This window comes from Candoia aspera, chromosome 3 (genome assembly GCF_035149785.1).
Source record: "Candoia aspera isolate rCanAsp1 chromosome 3, rCanAsp1.hap2, whole genome shotgun sequence".
Lineage (NCBI taxonomy): Eukaryota > Metazoa > Chordata > Lepidosauria > Squamata > Boidae > Candoia > Candoia aspera.
The window spans coordinates 162,579,103-162,601,536 of NC_086155.1; the positions used below are offsets into that span (position 1 = coordinate 162,579,103).

The window sequence follows — 22,434 nt, forward strand, 5'->3', positions numbered from 1 at the left end:
CAATATAAATAGAAGACAAAAATAAGTATAAAATCCAAGTGGCGATAAGATCTAATTCAGTGAGGAGGGCTCTAAGGTGCCAGCCACCCCAGGAGGAATTACTCCCCTTTCCACCTCAGGTAATGTTGAGGATGAAAATTATGACAAGCAATTCATCTGCAAAAGGGAACTCTTTTTATAAAATAATCAGAGACAAAAGGAAAAGACACGTATTACATAATGGTAAACTGAATTTATTTCCTTTTGGAAAACCATTCCAGTAATCTCCAGGTTCAGACTGCAGAGTAAACATTAATAACAGTAACATACAGGTTAGTTCAACTGATTCAAAAATTTGGCCATGTGACATTATTAAGGAAAAGTCTTGAACACTCAAAAGCTTCAAATGGTATCCAGGAAAAAAAGTTTCTTTGACAATCTACATAACAACTATTGCATATATGGTAATGCTATCTGTCATATCGCAAGGCTTACAAATATATACAGGCCATATTCAGCTGGGGATCCTGATTGGAGAGTCGCTGCTGCTGCTGCTGCATTAAAAATACTCTTGAATTCATCCATTTGAATGCCAAAAGACAGAGATTGTAGATATAAGCTTGAACAAAAGGAAGGCCAAAAGGTTTGTACTGTATCACTGCTATTTCTCTTTTTCCTTGAAAATAACATTTCCTTAAGCCTTTTTTCCCTTTCATATGTTGTTGGTGTTATAATCATTCTCTTAATCCTGCTTGAATAGGGCCCAAGTCCACTTGTCTTTATAAGACCATTTTAGTATCAGACAACATAATACATGTGCAACACTTTATATACAGGAAGTCTCTCCGGTGCTCAAAAGTTCAAACACATGAACATCCAACAGTTTCCATAATACAGGTTTTATGGTACAATACAATGTTTCTGAATAATATATATTAACAATGAGAGCCTCGTGCAAAGAGTGAAACATGTTCCCTTTTTTTGTCCTGCAAAGAATCCTCTCCTGAAGAACTGGGCCTTGCACTAACTGCTATGTTGGGTCATTGTATGATTCTGTAAGGAAAGAAGAAGGGAAGGAAAGGAAAGGAAAGGGAAAAGCAATTACTGTGCTGAAGTACACCAGCAAAGCTACAGAGAGATCACATATAAAAGATACCATTGTGTTAAATGGTGTAAGTACCCAATCACACTGATGAAAAGAAAGGGGAAAAAAAATTGGTATTGTGCAAAATATCAAGCAATTTTAATAAAAATGTACTGGAAGGTACCCTAGGCTTTTACTCGGCTAAATGCCCATTCACACATGTGCCAAATTCAACCTGTAATAAAGAATGTGGAATTGGCTAAATTGTGCATTAGAAAGTAAAAGCAAGTCCTGCAAAATTCTATGGTGCTGAGGGTGCACACTGCAGCCTCCAGCTTTTCTGACATGACACAGTCACAGATCCAAAAACCAGCTGATGGTAAGTTTCAATATAATTTCAGAAAACAGTTTGTCATGTGGATGTCACCTTATTCAGTACATAGAAATCTAATCAGAAAGTTGGATAAAAGTCCAGTAAGGATTCCAAAGAAGGGCAGAAGTGGGTGTGAGCTCTTTAATATAGCTACTGTTTTAATCCCTGTATGCTGCCCAGAGTCACTGGCATGGGATGGGCAGCCATTAAACCATGCAAATAAAGAAAGAAATAATTAGATTTCTAAAAGCAGCCAATCCATGACCACATTCCTAGGATCATTTAATAAGGATTATATCCCATCATGGAAGGAAATTTTAAGCAACTACTAAGTCTCATAATGTACTAGACAATGCATAATATTCAAAAGTTAACAAGGCTCCTGGTCAGCTAAACAACAACATTTTTTACAAGCTAAAAATATTCAACACAGTTAAAAATGAAGTATCACATCATTTATTTGATTTCATGTATACAGGACTATTTTCTACATTAATTCATTTCAAAATGAAAATATGGAAAGGATAACATGACACTTATAATATTGCCCTTGACATTTGTGCTGAAAGCACAACTGTATGCATGAAAACCTTTTTTCAGGTGTTCAGCCTGTTTACAAGCAAACTGTCTGCGTATGTGTAGGGGAGATCAACCATGTGATAAACTCATGTGGTGGCTTTATGTGGTAGGTATAACGCTTGACTAGGACAGGTTCCACTTCTAAATAATCAAATTGCTTTTATTACTGAAATATCCAAGGCCTGATACATAAGATCAAGCCAGAACTCTAAAGTATGCATATTTCAATGTGCCTGAAATCATATTACAAGATGCAGTTCAAAAGCATGTATCATCAATCTATAGCTTCTGCTTCTATGTAATATCCAAATTATCATATGTTGCCTACCAAGCTTAACTTCCATTTTAGAGAAGAGTCCTCTTCAAATATGTTTATCTTAAAAGACAATTAGGGAGCATGACTGCAGTGAATACCTCAACCCCAGTGTTACATGCTCAGAGTCCTGTTGGACTGAAGTGACGTGTAAGTCCCAGTAAATAAATAAAAATAAATGCCTAGCTTTCTTTAAAGTTATATGCACAAGACAAAGTTTGTGCCTGTGTGAGTCTTCATGTACAGGTAATCCTCGCTTACCAACAGTAATTGGAACTGGGAATTCCATCGCTAAGTGACATGGTCGTAAGGCACAACGTCACCTGACTGCACTGATTTATTATGGCAGTTCTGGCAGTCCCAGTTGTTGTTAGATAAATCCCATGCGGTTGCAGCATCCCAAGATCACATGATTGCCATTTGTGACCTCCTACCTGCTTCCCTATTGACTTACTAGCTTGTTGGAAGCCAGCAGTGACTGCAGGATGCTGCAATGTCATAATTGTCAGCTGGTTGCCAAGCACCTGAATCACAATCATGTGACTGCGGGGACGCTGGGATGGCTGCAACTATGAGGACCTGTTGTAAGTCCCCCTCATCCAGCACTGTTGTAACTGTACGATCACTGAACGAGTGGATGTTAAATGATGACTACCTATATTTAACCCTGGGCACTTATTTTCCAAGTGTTTTGCAAGGGAACGTCTGAAATTACAGCTGTAAGAGCCTTCCTTCCAGAAATGTAGGGTGTACATACTGTATGTAGACATAGGGCATGAGCTATGTATGTGACATCAAGACTGGTGGTACTTGTTACAGTTCCATTTTCCAACTGTTTGTTAAAATATCCAAATTTTAGTAATATCTGAAGGGGGCTAAGCAGATGAGCTATGGTATTCTAAAAGGGAAAAAGGAAAGTATTTGATTCATTGTCTTTCAGAGTGGGAGGGAGGTGAGGGTGCAAAATATACGAAACTTATCCATACATTAGTTTGAACAAAATTCAACAAACATACAACTGTTTAAAGCCACTGTGTGTTCTTCTTCATTGCATGACCTAAACCAATCAGGGATCCCTTATTAGATGTGATCAGGTTGTAGCAGCACATAAGGATTATGTAACAACTTGTCAGATTTGCTTACTGGTCATTTCAGTGATTGCTAAACAAATTCTCTTTTCCATCATCTTCAGTCCGAATGAATATAATGTGGGAAATTCCCCTATTGGCCAGGCAACAGGTTCTGTACTTCCTGTTTGGTGTACTGGTGTTGGTAATCTGCACTCCTAACATTGTGAACTCAGATATTTGTTCCGATATAGTTCTAGTCAGCTATGACAAGCTTGAACAGAACACAGACGAGGGTACAGATTTAGACCCAGTATTTCCATTTGCACAGCATTCTCCTTCAAGGAATGAAAATTCTGATGTATATCCAAGTGCAACCCCCTGTTCTCCCATGACTCAATTAAAGCATATGTTGGGCTGTTTCAGCAAGAGGGAATGAAAACGGAACCTTCAAGCAGCAGTAGAATGGATCAGTTTAACACTCTTTCTGGGGCAATTAAATGAGTTTCAGCAAAGGAACAGCTTAAACAACTATATACCTTTTCAGATTCTTTTTACCTGAAACATCTATCTATAAATCCGCTGTATTGTCTAAATAAAAGACACATGAGTTTTAGTGCTTCAAGTGCATTGCCAATACTTAATTATCCCAATGGACAATATCCATTCTTCAGAAAGTCTGTAGCTGCTATCTAGAGCTCTACCCGAGGCTCACCTTCCAGCATAGAACAACACTGTGCACACATGAGGCTCTTTTCTTCTATCATAATCAACAACAGGAGAGAGCTGTAATGCTGGATCATTGCCTATGTGTTTTAATGAGCCCTCTTACCTCCATTTTTAAAAAATCTTGGATTCACATGTGGCCAGTTTAACGATTAGAAAAGCCACACAGCACTATGTGACACAATTGAAAGTAGCATTTCATGTGTGCTCAGGACTCAAACCTCAATAATTTTTTTAATTAAAGAAAAAACACACAAAGGCACTAATGTGGTAGATGCAAAATAAACTATGGAATTATTCTCCACTAAGCTCTGTTTTGGGGTCCCACAGCTGATATAGCCTATTGCACAAAAGCATTCTCAAGAGTTAAGAGATGCCCTGATTTAAATTCAAGGCAAAATGATGGAGAAAAATCACTGAGCAAGGCAAAACATAAACATGAGTATGGATCCCAAAAAAGCACAAATGAAATTAGAGCTGCTCTTCCCCATTAAGCTGGATTCTTGGGTGCCGGCTCAGGTCAACTCAGCCTTCCGTCCTTCCAAGGTCGGTAAAATGAGTATCCAGCTTGCTGGGGAAGGTGACCACTGGGGAAGGCAATGGCAAACCACCCCGCTACAGTCTGCCAAGAAAACATCGCGAAAGTGGTGTCCCCCCAAAGGGTCAGACATGACTCGGTGCTTGTACAGGGGACCTTTCACCTTTCACTTCCCCATTAAGACTCTTTAAATCTTTCCAGAAATTGATCCTGATGTTTGAATGACTGTATAAAATGGCATGATAATGGAAAACCTGGGATGGAGGCCACTGTGGGAAAGGTGAGGCAGCAAAGTTCAGGAAGATTCTTTTGCTTCTGATTGCAACTTGGATCCAAGTCACGCTCAGTTCATAGGACTTGGGAGCAGCCTCCAGAGATTAATAATGTACAGTATATGTGAACTGCTTACATTTTAAGGCATGAACAAGCTAGACGGTAACACTTGATTAGGGAGAAAAGCTGTCTGCTCATACCAGTTGTAACTTTATGAGACAAAAAGGTGAAAGATTTAAGGGAAGAGATGAGGTAAGGAATAATCTTTAATCCCACAGAGAGCCACATTATATTCTAGGAGGGGGAATTGTCTATGGAGACCCCATGTCTAAGAACGGAAAATTGCAACCATTAATCCCAGTTATGAACAGTTGGAGGTTTTGTTTTAAAAGTGTTTCTTTTCACAAAATGTGTTTAAAAATTTAGGGCAAAATTTTCCTCTATTATCCACACAGTAGCTCTCTGCTCTATATTCTCTTTTCACGTGCTCAGAACACCTACTTCCATGACAATGGGAACTGATGTAAGTGGGAAAGTCAGAAGACGGAGCTCCTGTTGATCTGAACACGGGAGTTTTCAGTGCACAGAGAAAACCAATAAAAGTTCCAGTGTAGCTCAGAATGCATTTTGCCCTTTATAGGACAAACAGTACATTTGAAGCAGATGTTTTTACCATTGTTCTTCTGGAAAGTATGCCATGCTAGATAACTTCCTCAAATTCATTCTTTCTTGCACATGCAAATTTAACAAGTCCTTGTTCCCATACTTCCTCTTGAGCTACTTCACAATTGTTGTATTTTCCTCTATTTCTTCTAGCTGCTTTCTGATACTGAAAGCTCTTTAGAATGTGTTGTAGCTGATAGTTTGAAGAAAAAATTAAGAGATTAGAAATAATTTGTACTGCAAATCTAACATTGATTTGTTTTCTTGGGGGGGGGGTTGTTGGTGCTTTGTCATTCCTTTTCCGTTCTTACAGAACGTTGCTTATTTTCATATATACATAGTCAGACTAAACAGCTTCAGTATGAACTATACTTAGGAATGGAGATTCTTATAATCCCATGGACCATGAAATGAGCATCTATCACATCCCAAAAATCCTAAGTGAATTTTACAAAGGTACTTGCTCAGTGAAATCAGGGGGACTGTTGTATTTGCATAATTATATATTCAAAATTGTGGCTATTTTATCTGTGGTCATAACTCCTGCTTTAAATACTGGGCTATGCCCATTTCTGTGCACAAAGTCTCTGAAACTGTTGGATACATTTTATTGAAAGAGTGGCTCTAGAAAATTCCTTTCCAAAGAGGCAGGGTGGTTGTTCTTTTTAGCTGCCAGTTTTTGCCTCGTAGATACTGTTTCATGACTTGAACAATATCCTTAAGGGGGAAAAAAAATCTTTAAGGAAGGAGGAGGGAGGAAAGGGAGAGGAGTTTCCAAGGAGGGAGAAATTCTACTAATTCACTACCTCATTACAATCCCTAATGGAAAGTACAGTTGCATTCAATTTAAATGAGACATTTTGAAGCTGAATGAAATGAATGCAGTTGTTGCTCAAAAGCAGATTATAAATAAAGAAATATAAAGATTAAATGAAGATGTTATTGTTCAACAGATGGAGACAGTATCACAGCAACATCTTTGCTCCCCTCCTTAATTCAAGAAGGCAAACACTAGTAATCAATCATCACTGATTAACTAATTATGGTATACTAACATTTTGTAATTTGCAGGGAATTTAAAACTAAGCTCTGCTCTAGTTTCTTCTCCCTTTTTATAAAATGGACTGCATTCCAATACAGCTTCTGGTTGTAAAACACATTTCTACATTACTAACCTTTAAGTGCTACTTAAAAAAAACAACAAAACAAAACACCACCCTTCCCCCTCAACCTAAAAGCAATTGGTTTCCAACAGGCTGGATAATAAGTCTTTTGACCTGCATTCTTCTCTGACCCATTAAGGTCACCTCTGTGCTTGGGCAGAGAGCTGACTTAGGAAATGCCTGCAAGTCCTGCATTTCATCTCCTGCCCACTCAAAATAGAGCTTTCTTTAAATGTGTCTGCAGGGTCCCCAAAGACCGGGGAGGCATCCCTGCAGTGGGCAATGGAGGGACAGAAGCTTCTGCCTTTATTAATGAATGCAGACCATTATGAGTCTGGCTGGCTCCTCCACTGTTCCCAGAAGCATATACTGTACGTGACTTAAAATGCTAGAATATTGACACAAAGCGAGCCAGGCAACCCTAAGGAAAATTACTCCTTGGATATAATGTAGGCTCGTAACAGCTATTAGAGTACAAAATAAAACCCGCTGGGATCAGACTGACATATACAGCATTCTACCTACTCCTCAAACATTAGAAGAATTTCTTTGTGAAGGCATTCTCAAGGACAGCATTAAACTGACTTTTGTAACAATCTGCAACAGCTTTTTCGGCTTACAGCTTTTAGTACTAAATCTTTAGTTCGAATCAATATAAGTACTATATCCTCTACATTAATCAATACATTTGGTTCAATACACATTCTATTAAATTATACTTTCTAATCAAGATGTTCTGCTTCTATCCCCACATAGCTCCCTCCCTCCAAACTTCTTACTTTCAATTTGTCCTCAGAGAATGTCAGGATGCTGGGTTTTCTTGGCGGAGAGATGGGGGGCAAAGGAAAAATGGGCAAACCTAGCAAAACCTTAATTAAAACCCTAATGCCAAACAGAGAATTGCATTCCAATGTCATTATGGATTCCACAATTTCCACTGCAACAGTTTCTGTTTCTAGCTTGGTGGGAAGAAACAAAACAAAAACAAAAAAAAGGTTCAGGACCACGGAAAAGGAGTTCTGCTGCATCGCTGGTGCACAAAATAAAAGGGAAAAGGTTTTTGGTTAAACAAAGGAATGAAGGGACAGAGAAGGAACATTCACAGACTACTAAAGGACAACTACCACATTCATAAAACAAAAATTTCAAAGCCACCGCTAGCACAGTGGTTAGTCCTGCTGTAGTTATTCATGCCCTGATAAACTCCCGCTTGGATTTCTGCAATGCTTTATATGTGCTTCTGCCTCTTAAAATGGTCTAGAAATGTTAGTTGCTTCGGAATAGTTTTAGTTGCAAGAGCCTTTAAGGGAACAACTAGGCCTTCAGGGCTTGTGATCAATTTACCCAGTGAGTGGCCCCTCTCTCTGTGATTATAATCTAAAAATCTTCTTTGGAGGGGTCCTAGCAAGTGAGGCAGACTTCAGTAGTGGCCTCCCACTGTACAATGATGTCTTCACAAGGGCTTGCCTGGTACTTACTTAATATCCTAGAATTATTATTAGATATGTTACAAGTTTTTTCTCACAGAGGAGCATGAAACCACTTGAAATGACACAGAACAAACCTTCCTAGCTGCCTTAATATGAGTTTACAGCTCTTGAAATTGGACAAATATTTCAAGCACAGAACTACAGAGTTCAAGTCTTAATGCCATATATTTCAATGATTTAATGGAATTAGACTGAACTCCTGTGCTTATTTATCTGGAAGCAAGCCTCACTTGATTCAGAACAGGGTGATGTTGTGGGGGTGATGTATAAACCACAAAATTCTACTGCACTCATTGGCCAGCGTTTCCTATTTATATGCTTACTTCTTCAACATCTGTGTAAGATTCTGGATTGCAACAATTGCCTTGTTCCCCTTATCAGTTCAGTCACTATGGACCTAAAAATAAACTCCCTCCCCCCCGCTTTTCTTTTTATATTTCTCACCATCCTAGGCAAGAATATTTAACATTCTTTAGGCAACTTTACACTATCACAGAAAAAGGTAAAAAACACGGTAAGAGACAAGATGAAAAAGGAGTATAGAAAATGGGGACTGAAGCAGATCTTCTACTATTCAGAATAGTTTCTTGCAGCATAATTAATTATTCTCCAAATTAACAGGCCCCAAATTAAATAATCTCTTACAAATCTTCCTGATTGGGAAAGAAAAGTCACTTTTGTTTACTCAAAGCTATCTTAACCAGCAAAGAAAAATAGTCAGTCAACTGCAATCTCTCTATATCAATAGCCATCATGGTTGTAAATATACAGAAATACTGCTGTCAATATTGATACCCTTATCCTGGGCATTATTCTGAAAGTGCTATAATTCTGCATAAGGGAGGAGTTCCCACAGTGAGTGGCAGCTTTCTTGCTATGATGTTGCCATGCCTACCTGCCTTCTAATTCCTCCGCAGTGGGGGAAGAGCAAAAGTAAGTGGACAACAATAGCATTGTGGCAGCAAAGGCTTTTCTACTCAAAATGTAGCTGTATATGTCTCAAAACTGATCTACACATGAAGCATAGAGATGTAATAGAGACTAAACAGTTTTTGTCTGGACACTATGGTTTTTAATGCTCTCTTACGTTAAAAAGTCGTATTATTAGAAAAACCACCATGGTAGAAAAAGGTTGAATAGAATCTCTCCCTGGTGTGCTTTTTTTAAAATCTTCAGGGATATATTTGGCCAGCAGACCAGATACAGATACATAAATCAAAGGTTGGATCTATACATGCAGAATACTATCATTCCATTATTTCAGATTTCCGCCAAAGAAAAACACTTTTGAATGCACATTTGTGTATGTATATCCATAAGAAGATACAAGCCCATTTTTTATAAACAGACTTGCAATCTAGCTCTTTAATTTGGGAAAAGAATGTGCAAATATATGTTCAAGCAAGTAACTGAGACATTTTTTCATAGCATTTTGCCAATACAGTTGCTCAGATTCATCCATCTTTACTTTTCATGAGCAGGGTTTGAAGTGATGACTGGAGCAATGTCTTGCCCTATATCTGTGACTCCTTTTCACATTTGGACTCCAATGAAGTGGACAGCCTGATCTCCAGTATGGATCCTGCCACCTGTGGGTTCAATCCATGTGCATCCTGACATCTTTGGGCTGCTGGTGGGGAGGATGCTTGGCCACATCTGGGAAGTGGTCAGTACCTCATTGGAAGAGCTGGTGATGTCAGCAGCCTTGAAGGAGGCTATGGTGTATCCTCTTCTTAAAAGGCCCTTCCTGGATCCAACTATACTTGACAACTATCACCCAGTCTCCTATTTGACCTAGGGTCTGAATGGAATGCAACAAGCTAAAGCTGAACCCTTGCAGGATGGAGCTGTTCTTTGTAGATAGGGGCTGTCCATCAGCTCCCCTGTGGATTCTTGATGGAAGGGTACCATCCCTAAAGAAGCAGGTTCATTACTTGGGAATCCTCCTGGATTCATGGCTACTCCTAGATATGCACAGCTTTGGAAGGCACACATCTTCTCACTTCATAGAGTGAGAAGATCTTGCAACAATAAGATTACCCCTTACCACCACTTCTCTGGACTACTGCAATGTGCTCTATATGGGGTGCCTTTGAAGACCAGTAACAAACTGCATTTAGTGCAGAATGCAGTGGTCCATTTGGCAGGTGTGCATTGCAACGAACATGTTACACTTGTTTTGTTTTGCTTCCAATAGGTTTTTGCATGCAATTTAAAGTACTGACTTTAATTTATAAAGCCATAGAGGTACTTGAATGAACATGTTCTCAAGCCAGAATCAACAAACCTGATACATGCTTACTGGGACAAACTGCCTGTAGTCTACCACTTTTATTAGACGAAGGGAGCTGAGCTCTAGAGATGTTGTTTTCAGTTATGGTGCTTATTCTCTGAAACAGCTTTCTTCCAAAAGTTAAATTAGCACCCCCACCTTAAAGTGGTCCAAAAATCACTTCATCTGGAGATTTTTTTTTTGAAACCCACAGTCACAATACCCTGGAGAACCCCCAGAGCTGTGCATGCATTGGCTTCTGTCTGAGCCAGGCATCCATAAGAGCTGTTATGGTGAGCGCTGATTCAGAAGCAGAGACTAATAATGTGCAGCCAGCTTCAGATTCAGAGGGAGAGATTGACAATGCGCAACCGGAGTTACCGGCAGAACTGCCACCTGAGCAGCTGCAGGCAGAGGCGGCAGGGCTGTCCTCACAACTGCCACTAGTCTGAAGACGAAGAGGCTGAACTGCCACCCCCTCCCAGCACGAGGGCTCACTGTGCAGAGTGTAGAGCAGAGCAAAGGCACTCAGCGAGGTTACTCGTAAGGAGGGAGCTCACCTTCCTAAATGAGCCACACCAGGACTGTGCTTATTTAAGAAGAGCTATGAGCTTGAATCTCTCCATTGGTGATAACCATTCACAAATCCAGACTCCGTGTGCCTTGCCTTTGGACTCGAACCCACGTGACTCTGAACCTGGACTGGATGATGACCTTGCTATGATATTTTGGACCCTGGATTTTGCCTGACTACTCTTGTGCCTGCTCCTTGGATTTTGGACTATCTCTTGGGCAAGTTTGCTGGGACTTGTAGGGACTTGTTTTCTCTTGTGTGTGTGTGTTTGCACATACCTTTCCCTCTGCTTGCTGTTTGCTTAAAACCCATCTAGTAAAAGTTTGCAACCACCTCTTTGTGTACTTGTGTGTGCTTGGCCTGGGACAGGACAAGAGCTGGCTTATATGTTAGTCCCTTCCATACCATCATGTTAAAGTGTCTTTAACTGGAACATGTAACTGGACCATGTTGTCTGATGTACTGGTTCCCTACTGCAATCTCACCAGTGAAATTTTAGTGTGCCATGCATATGGCACAATACACATGTCATGGCGTAGATCAGGGTTTTTCAAACTGTTTTGCGCTGCATGAACTTGATGGGATTCAGTAAGAAACAATGGGCAAAAAAAAAAAGTTCACTCAGTCAACTTTCTATCACTAGAGCTTTCCCTCTTGATCAGGGGTTCCAGGAATTGGACCACCTGCTTCCAAAGGTAACTGTCCATCCAGATGCTCTGACAGAAAGGACACACCTTGGGTCCCTTCATTGAAAACAGTATCATCTTATGTAACTCAGGATGTGTACCTTCTTGGTGGTGGCCCCTGCTGTCTGGAACAATTTTTCCCCAGCATACAATTTGCCCAACCCTACAGAACTTATAGGGAAGTGCTTAAGACCTTGCTCTTTCCCTTGGCCTTGGGGTCAGTGAGACAAGCCCCCAGTTGAAAGTTCCCCACTTTCTGTAAAAGACTACAGTTCTGATCATTTTGTTGTTTTTAGTATGTTTTATTGAGATATGTTGTTTTGCTTGATCATGGTTTTTCTTTTCTTCCTTTTCCTTTGTGTGTCACCAAGAGATGTTGTGCAGCCATACATCTATATCTATATCATCTATATATCTATATCTATATACTACTAGTTCAAACAATACCCTAACTCTATCCTCTGGATGTGTCTTAGGAACAGAGTATAACTGAAATAGTCATATCTATATGGCAAGCATATGCTGCTATGTTTCAGGCAGTTTATTATGCTGCAGTTATTAAAAGCTCACTGACACCATGGTTTGTCACTAAGAAAGAACAGGAAACCCAGTTAAAACTCACTTTCCAATTCACCTGACACTTTATAACAGTGCTTTTATGAACTTGATGAAATAAAGGTTTGATAAATTCAAGGGATGAGAAATTGTAAGCAAGTCAGCCCCCTCCCTCAGAATTTTTGTATGCATGCCATTCCACTAGATGCGTAATGCCTGAATTATTCCTAACAAGTTGGGAAAGAAATACAAAAGATTCCATGCTTTTCTGCGACAGCTCCAGTACAACAGAATGACATGGGCTTTGATAGACAAGACCATCTAATCAAATATTCAGGAATTAAGTCAGTGCATTATGGACAGATGTGTTCATGTGCCAGTTGTTGTTATGCTTTCATTTTTTCCCCTTGTAATGTTTAATTTATCATGCTGGTGCTTTTTAAACAAGAACATCTGTAAACAAGTTTAAGTACAACCTCTCTCATTTTACATCTGTGTGCTTTGCTCTTTCTCCATGCCTTAATTGTAGATATCTTCATAAGAAATAAATCTGTAGCAGGAGGAGAATGATAAACCAGGAAATCTGATAGGCTGTATGGTGTTTATAATTTACATGAATAAGCATTCTCTACTTGCTTAAATGAGAGTGCAGAACTGGTTCTGGAAACACAATCCATGGCAATGCACACATTTCTTTATAGGTCAAAGCCAATTAAATAAACTACCGCTAAATATTTAACAGCTCTGCTTAGTAATTAGTGGCAAATAACAGGAGCTTAAATTGATAATCACACAGGTGTTTTTAAAACTAAGCCAACTGTAATGTCACTCACATCCATTTAACAAGGTTTATATTTCTATATGTAGCACCACAAGGTATGTTTAAGGAATTTTTCTCCAAAGGTACAATGTATTCATTGATATCTAAGGCAGGTTCATATCTAATTATTTTGGTGTGGGGTAGGTGAACGAAGTATGTGAATTTCAGAACCTGCATAATTTAAGCTTTCAAAAGGCCACTTAGATTGCAATCCTTTACACATTTACTGGGGCAAATTCACTGAAAACAATAGACTTGTAAAGACTGGGGTGATAATTAAAATGGAGATGAATCACTAATCTGTGATATTAGGGATTAAATACAACAGTGGACCTCCTTTAAAACAATCTGGTTCAAAATATAAATCAGACATATACTGCACGTTTATGCAAAGTAAGGGAATCACTTCTGTAACATAAATACTGTATATGTCTCTAGCTCTTCCACTTCTTACAAATATGGTATGTACATGGTGGATTTACTTCTTTTTCTGAACATACTTCTCCTGTGATAACATATTGTAACACAGAATAAGCTGCTAAGTCTATCTGTTTGGACTGTGTGAAAATAGATACCCCAAATAAGGGGTCTGGATTAGATATTCTGCAAACTTCTTTCCATGATAAAGGCTGTCATTCCATGCACATTTCAGTCACTCTTGTATGAAAAGATGAGATCAAATGGAAAGTATTGGTGGAGGAAGAGAGTAGATTTACTAGTTACTATTCTGCAAAATACATGACCTGCAAATAAAAGGAAAATTATGTTTATTGAATTGCAGAAAGAAGATATGCAGTTTTGTTTTATATTTTTATACCAGTGCTGAGTATGATTAATAAATTGAACCTAGGTTTACATGTTTGCTGACTATCCATATTAACAATAGCTGAAACCTGTATGTTTTCAAAGATCTCCGATCCGATAAAATGACATTATATTCATAATATAGTGAAAACATCCTATTTCCATGATCCCAGATAGCAGGATTGAAATTACTTTAAAATTACTTTTTTCTTGTTTTTTTTTTTCCATTATTACAACTATTAGCACATTTTCTATAGTGGACCCCATGATCTGGAGTATATTTCCCCAGAGGCACATACAACATCCTCCCTTCTTGCATTCTGCAAAGCAGTTCAAATATTTTTGTTCCATTGTGTTTGCAGCCTTGATTGATTGTAGGCACTTCAACTCCATAGGTATTTGTTTTAATCTATTGTTTTTTATTTTTCTACCTACTTTTCTGCCACCCAAGTTTCATGTTGGGGTGGTCTACAAATATTATAAGAATGAATGAATGAAAACACTGAAGGGCTTCATAATGCCTAGTATATTAGGCACAATGCTGCACTCATTCTCTATGGCATTGTTTCTAGAGTTCCTGGAGGATCCTTCTCTTTTTCTCTCCATGTCTTTGATATTTATGAGTCCTCTGCTGTCACCATCCTCCCAACTATGCCCTTCCTATGACATCCTCTATAATTCTCAGTGAGAACTAATGGCTCAGTTGAATTGCCTCTTTCACCTTATCCAGACTTTACAGACTGTTCTGTGCTACAACCTGACTACGTATCCACATCCAGTGGGAATTGTTGCCTATTGCCTAGCTTTTCTCTTCCTCCCATCAATCTGACAATATTTCTGATATTTCTGCATGTCTCAGAAGCAAGAGAGCTAAGAAAGTAAGGAAATGAGAGAGCTACTGCAGATGAGGTGCTTTCTTGAATGTCTTTAAAAATACACACACACACACATACACACCCTGATCTTTCAATGGGACAGCTATGAATAATTAGATGGGCTGCAAGGAGGCCTCCCTTCAGGTACCCTAAACAGACAGATTTCTAATTCTGGAGAAGATGTTGACTTACGCATTGGAAAATGCTGGATAGCATGATTATCTTTGGGTTCATAGGATGTTTATATTAAGTTTTGAGCAATGATTCATCTGTTAATGAATATAAATGAAGTGAAACCAAAAACCTTATGATCAAGACATTCAGGAGGCCCCTTTTAAGAGTAGTTTTCTTACCTTTCTGAAATATAAATGCAGAGGGGAAAAAACAGCACAAGTTTGCTGTGATACGTTATAACATCCAGTAACATTTTATGTCTTTACTGCAAACTTGATTGTAAACCTATAGTGTCCTCATTCTTGGATATTTTGCTCCAGATGTAATCACTTACACTTGTGCAAAGGAGAGGTAACTGCTACCAGAGCAAAATACTGGAATATTATAGTTACTCTATTCAACCATGACTGACTGTTCAAGGGGCAAAGGCAAACAGACACATTTTTTCCCCTGATTTTAGGTAAGAACTATTATCACATTTTCATCCACAATTAACTGTCAGTATCTTTTATTTTCTTGAGTTATCCAGTCTCCTAAAAGTAATCAATATATCTGGTGATTAAAAATCACGATCAGCATGTTCAAGAGTCTAACTGCCATAACACTGGAACAACTCACAGTGTGTAGAGACTTTATCCGTTCAATGCATTATAGTGTTATCCATTTTACAGAATGGCACAGAAAGAAATTCTCCTACATAACTGACTGCCCACCTGATATTAAATGATCTGGCACTTCAGGAGTTAATCTATGCTGGCCAGAAAGAGATTGACTTCTCTCAGCTTTGAAATATAGCACCTTTAAGTCATGGACTATTGATATACTTGTTAACTTACCACCACCAACAAAAAAAGGTAGATTTTTTTGTAAGACTCTTCAAATAATGAAAACTGTAAAAGGAAGTTAGTACAAAACAAGAGAAATAGTGGAAACTATATTGAAAAAAATGCCTTGGGCTTAGAAAACTATTGCATGAATAATAAGAAAAACAAGGTAGGTCCAATTATATTTTATAATAATTAATCAAAGGTTGCATTTGACAATACCCTACTATGATTTATGATTAGTTATGAATATCATATGATCCTACATAGCTTGCCAATTGTTGCCACAGTTGCAATTTTAGGATTTCACATCATCTGGCAACAACTTCTCTCCTGGCTAAAAACAATCCCCTGAAAAACTCTTGGATTGTTTTATGTTTCTTTCTCTTAGTGACAGGTAAACAATTTAAGGAGGAAACATAATTGACTGACACATATCATAGTAATGGCAAGTTGCCTGAATGAGCTGCTTGTCTCTTATTTACAGTATATACATCTAAAATCATGGTGGTAGTGAGGAAGGACCACCTGCAGCTCACTGAAGAAACTTTCTAAAGTGAAATATTTTCTTGACCCCAGAAAAAAACAAAATCTTGGCCATCAGGTGGTGATTCATCATGCTGCAGCACACTTACACTTTTGAAAAAGTAAGCTATAAACAAGCAAACACAGTAACGCTGCTAAGCGTAAAGGAGCAGGCAACGGGAAGCCTTCTTTTTAATCAGATCTCAAAGGAATTTGTCATACTGAAGTGGCACTTATTCTAATTTAAAGCTCTTATGATTACTTTTATCTTTGAGAAGTGTATAAACTAACAACTTCGTTAAAAAGACTAGGCTCTCAAAATATATATGCAACAAAAACAGATTTGAGGGTGGGGGGAGTCATTTTCCTTTCAACATACTTTTTCTAACAATGAAAGGAAACATGTGTTTGTGGTTATGATGAAGTCCCTGAAGTTCAATAATATTTCTACCTTGGATCTTCACAATCAGCAAGATCTGTACTGTCATATCATCATGTTTAAGCCATATTGTCATTGCAGTTTCTGTTCAGCTTCTTGAAAAACCTTATGTAGCTCTGTTTTTAGGTTACCTTTGCTATAGATAAACTTAATCTGGGCTACAGGTTCCCCTTCTATTTTCACTTTATATATCATTTTATTTTATTATTCTTTCTTTCAGGGTTTGTGTGCCTACATGAAAAATAGTGAATAAGTCCAATTTTATATGGAATGTCTAACCTTTCTAAGACAGTGACAGATCAAATGTCTCACTTAGCTCCTACTACAAATGTCTTCTACTGCTTCCACTGTTTGAAGGAACACTTGAGGTAGAGGGCAAACCAAATTACCAATTTCTTTAAACATTATCTATTTCTTTAAACAAATGTCCATAACCTGAAACTTTGTCTTTGGGATTTTAAAAGCAGCAGATGTATACCATTTCCCCCTTTCATGCTGAAAATGGTTCCATCCTCAATGATGATGAGTTAAATCTTGAACGTACAATTTACTGCATATAGTCTAGTCCTTAGTACATGGATTATTTATGCATGCAGCCAAAAATAATATATAGAGAAGCTACACATGTAGCAGAGAGAAGGATGATATTGGTCAGTGGAGCTGCTATGATGAGTCAGTAGTCACTGAACAATATCAAGGCCCACTGCATCAAAGGAAAGCAGACTCATTCCTGCTTTGTCTAAGGATTTGGGACAAGTGAGAGCAGAAGGTCTACATAAATTAGATCAAAGGCTGTAGCCAGACAAGTGCTGCTATGTACCTTGTCCATTTCTTATATTAGACAAAAAAAAGTCTAAATACAGAATGAGAAGGCTGCATTGTATTTGGTACTGAATGTGATACCCTGCCATGCTCCTATTATTTATGTGGCTAAAAAGCTGTTAAGATCCAAATTGCATCTTGTCACACAAAAGGAAATAATGAAAGTGGACTTCAAACATATCGTCAACTGCATATGCACATTGAGCTGGAAGAAAGTTTGTCATCTCTTTGAAGACAGAATACTTTGTAGATGTTTCCTTTTTAAAAAGATTGAGGGCAGTAGTCTGAGTTACAATGCTGTTTGTAGTAGAAAATAGTTTTATATTGACCAGACAGTACATTCCTTCAAATCCACTTCGTATGATGTAAGGAAGCCCAATGCTGAGCATTCTATGTAGCAACCCTCTTCTCTAGAACAGCTTGTTTCTGAAATGTGGATGGCCCCACCCTCATGGCTTTCCAAAAGCAGGTGAAAACATGACTCCTCTGCAGGACCTTTGGGCATTAATTTTACATAGTAGTACCAATCTTCATAATTTTACAATTTTTTAGTTTCTTATTCTTAATTACTATTTCAATCATTTTATACTGATTTTGAATACTGTTTTTTAACAAATAAATTCTCTAAAAGACCTGGAGTCCAGTAATTTAATTTAATTTAATTTAATTTAATATATATATATATATATATATATATATATATATATACACACACGCACACACACACACACACATACATACACACACACACACACACACACACATAGTTAGTTAGTTAGTCACATTTGCAAGACTACAAAACTTCCACTGTTATCAAAATATATGTCATAAAATTGCAGGTGATTGTATAGTCATAATGATTTATACTGATTGTGACAAATCAGCCTTTTTTTTGCAAAATAGATTTGAGCCTTCTTTTCTCAAAGAAATATTATTAAAGCTATTTAACATTCAGAGATTGTTATGTAGGGAAGGACTGCCACTGGAAATCCAAGTGCTGCAGAATCCTAGTTGCTGAAGTCACAATTGGATATTACACACATAGCAAAATGTATGTGCATCTCAATGCAAATTGCAGTATTTTCTCATAATGATGGGTGCAGGGCCAGTCCTACTATTAGGAAAAGTCAGGGAGTCACTTCAGATAGCTGACTTTTGTGTGTCATAAAAAGACAGCAAGTTATTTATTAATGTAAGTTACAGAGACTGATGCTTGTCTGTGGGTGTGTCTATTTCCCAGTTGCTAAAATTACCTGGCAATCTGTATTTGATATTGTACTTTAAGCATCAAAATACCTTTGGCCAGCTCTGAGTGAATCCATAAAACACTGACAGCTGAAGTCATAACGATTTTGAAAGTCTGAACCCCTAAATTAGGCTTAAAATCAACCAGGTTGTAAATAAGATTAATCTAGGTAAAAATAGTCCTAATCTATGTAAAAAAAAAAAAAACCTACCTAGCAAGTGGGTTCCATTCTGGTAGTTAAATGCTTCATGTAACTTCTATCACCCCTACCTATTCATAGGACACTGTGTTCTTGATATCTCACTTCAAGGTCACTTCATCAAAAGAATGGGTGAAAGAAAAGGTAGTGTCCTGCCTCTGCTAAAATAACTGTGTAAATAGCAGTTGTAGGGTTTCCATTCTTTTAACTGAGTAACTTGTTTTTTTGCTTGCTGGTTATACATTTTTTTGCCTCTCGTTTTGGATTGTACTGTTCATTATTATTCCTTTACCATGGGATCCCTTTGGATGAAAGTTATTTTACTACTTTTAAAAAGCAGACAGTCAATTTTCTATAAAGTATGATTTAGATGATGGAGGAACAACAGGAAGGCCCTTTATGAAACCTGCAACTCCATCCTCATGTATATTAGTCATATCACATCCTCCCCCAATTTATTAATATCACAACCCAAGGTGTGGGGCCACGTCTGGCTGCCTTAACTTGAGCACCAGACAAATTTGATCCTCAGACTCTAAGACAGTGCAAGAATTAGCAGCTATTTCCTAGTATTTTATTCAGTTTAAGTTCACCCACTGCCTCTTGGTTACCCCAGCAAAGTGATCCTCTGCAACTGTTTGCTGCTTCCTGTTGAAAACAGATTTCTGCATGTCACATTCCATAACCTTCCCTACCTCTTCCACCTTCTCTCTCTCTCTCTCTCTCTCCAACTGCCCGTGCTGTATTATAAGTGGTTCAAGGGTTATGTAGAACTTGCTTTCTCACTGCTGAGAGTAAAGGTGGGAGGGAAAGACAGGCTTGTGTTTTGGAAGCATTCCTGTGAAGTCTCTTTCGTATGTGCATGTGCTTGAAGACAGCCCAATGAAACGGAGGAACAGAGATACTAAACAATGCTGCATAAAGTTGCCGACTGTTCGGCTACAAGCCAGAAAATGAATCCAATTTTTCATTCTGTCGTTATAAATATTTCAGTACAAATGGTACTGATTTTCTGCAACTGTGGTTAAGCAGAGGGCCTCTGAGTGAATATTAAAAGAAGTAAAATAAAACAAAGAAAAAGAGTGAAAAACAAGGGGGATATAGGAAAAGAAATTAATGTTAGCAAACCAATTAATTTCTTCCTTTAAATTCACCAGACATTGGGAGAAACTACACTATAACGTAGCCCATGACTCAAAGAAGATAGGAAGAAAAAAAAAACATTTACCCTGCTCTTCTTCTGACAGTTTCTCATAAAATATCTGCAGTCCATCTATCTTTTAGTACTCCAGGCTCCTCTGGAGAGCAGAAAATAGTAGTTTAAAGCTCACTTCTGTGCCAGACTGCAGGAGATTGCTTTCCACAGGACCCCTGCTGATGGAGGCCTAGGGGAAGAGGCCCAGGAGTTATTCAATCAGCCCAGGACTCTGGGGCGGCTGGGGGTCCTTTGAGGGCTGATTATAAAGCTGCCCTCCTGTTGCCTGCCTCAGAACAGAATGAAATGAGCAGCCGCGTGCTGAGCAGATCCTGCAAGAAGGAATTTCACCTGTCATGGAGTTTGTCAGAATTTCAGGATTTATCTTGGTGCAAAATTAATAAAATACCAAATAGGATTTCAACCTGGCTACTCGGCCATGTCATCTTAAAGTGATCTTTCACCTAAGAAAACCTGGACACTGAATTGCTCAAGTCACTCTTGCCCTATCTATTTTAGAGCTGTGGAACTTTAGCATGATAGTCCTCTCATTAAACAGGATGAGAGGATGAAAAACCCGGCCCAATCTAGTATCTGCAGTGTGATATAAAGTTTCCTTGGAGCAGATGAAAAGCAAGGGTTGGGGTGGGTATAAAACTTAAAAAGTCTCTTGGAACTTTCATATTTTCTTAATCAGATTCATGGAACAGCAGAGTCGCAAAATGCAAGGTGGATAACTCTGCTCCTTAAAACAAACAAACACACAAACCCCCAGATGAGTGCTCCAGTGGCACAGATCACAGCTTGAGATTTTTAAAAGATCCATCAAAGAAAAACTTTTAAGAATAGTAGGGTGTAGCTTATCAGGTAAAATCACCTGCACTATCCAATGTTGTTGATACTTTTTGCCAAATTGTATTATATTATGCACAGGGCTCCGGATCATAATATGCTAGGTAGCTGGAAAACAATTAATATGTTGCGGTTTAAGTGCTAGTAAAATGCACTGCTCCCAAACAGATAAGATAAAATATTTTGATCCAGTGCAACAAATGAATCATTTCTCTTTTGTGCTATAAACTAGTATAAAAAACACAGAACATTAAATAGCTAGAGATTATTTTGATAGCAAAAATCAAAATAGATGGAGAATATACTCACAAACATACATGCAGAGAAAGTCATTTCTGCCACAGTTCACAGCACAGTGAACCTCTTCTGACATCACATCTGTTAAAATTATTCACAGGCATCTGAGGTCTAGTTTTGATTTATGTTTTAAAGATGTGTTATCAACAAACGACAACAACCCACACTGTGAAATCCATAAATAAATCTTGTTGTATTGATGCAAGGTATATATCTATTTCCATCTTTATTGTAGTCATACAACCAGGAACAGCAGCAAGGGGTCATAGTAATAAGAATGCCATCACAAATCTCTCTGGTCCAATTCTGACCCGCCTATGCTTCAATCAAGGCTGTTGTCACATCTCAGGTCTCTTCAGGCAGCCCTTTCACCCTATAAAAATCTTCATATGGGGTCTAGTCTAGATACAACTCTGTTTGCTTATAATCTCTGTACATGTGACTCCCATGCCTTGGGAAACATGGAAGCAATTAATTCTATGCCTCTGAGTGGTTTGCTTCAGTTGCAGGAGCAAATAAACAGAAGGAAAGCAGAAATAGTTGCCTGTGCAAATTAGGCAATGGGTGGGTAAATACACTTCCATTTGCTGCACTTCAGGCAAATGCTGGCTACAAACGCTTATATAATGCGTGCGCGTATACACAGACACACCACACACACATAGCCAGCATACTAGTAAAAGATTCAGAATATTAAAAAAACCCATTTACTGCTGTACCTTTGGCATAAAAAACCCCTTCAAGAAAGCAAAGCAAATTAGAGACTCCCTAAGTCTGAGAATCAGTTTGAAAGAGGCATATACCCATTGGTACAATATTTTCAAAAAGGGGGCTATAATAAATCTTTCTTTCAGCCCTTCTCCATTTAGACAACAATTTAACACTGATACAGATCATCAAGCCACTTCTGCCAAGCAGAAGCAGTTTGACAGTTTTAACACCAAGAGATCTCACCGTAAAGAGAATCGGCAACGGCATGCAAGTGAAGGCACAGATGGTGGGAGGGAATGCAGGGTGCTCTCAGCAG

The 22,434-nt window shown here is 38.3% G+C and overlaps 1 protein-coding gene across 4 annotated transcripts in view; it reads right to left on the bottom strand.

Annotated features, from left to right (window-relative positions):
- Positions 1 to 217: 217 nt before the first annotated feature.
- ZNF521 (zinc finger protein 521) overlaps positions 218 to 22,434 on the bottom strand; it is a 327,899-nt gene continuing 305,682 nt past the window's right edge. For all 4 annotated transcript variants that reach the window (XM_063299208.1, XM_063299207.1, XM_063299204.1 and 1 more), the window contains one exon: positions 218 to 1,032. In XM_063299208.1, the coding sequence (XP_063155278.1) occupies positions 1,003 to 1,032 (30 nt within the window). In that variant the 3' untranslated portion in view covers positions 218 to 1,002. The remainder of the gene's footprint in view (positions 1,033 to 22,434) is intronic.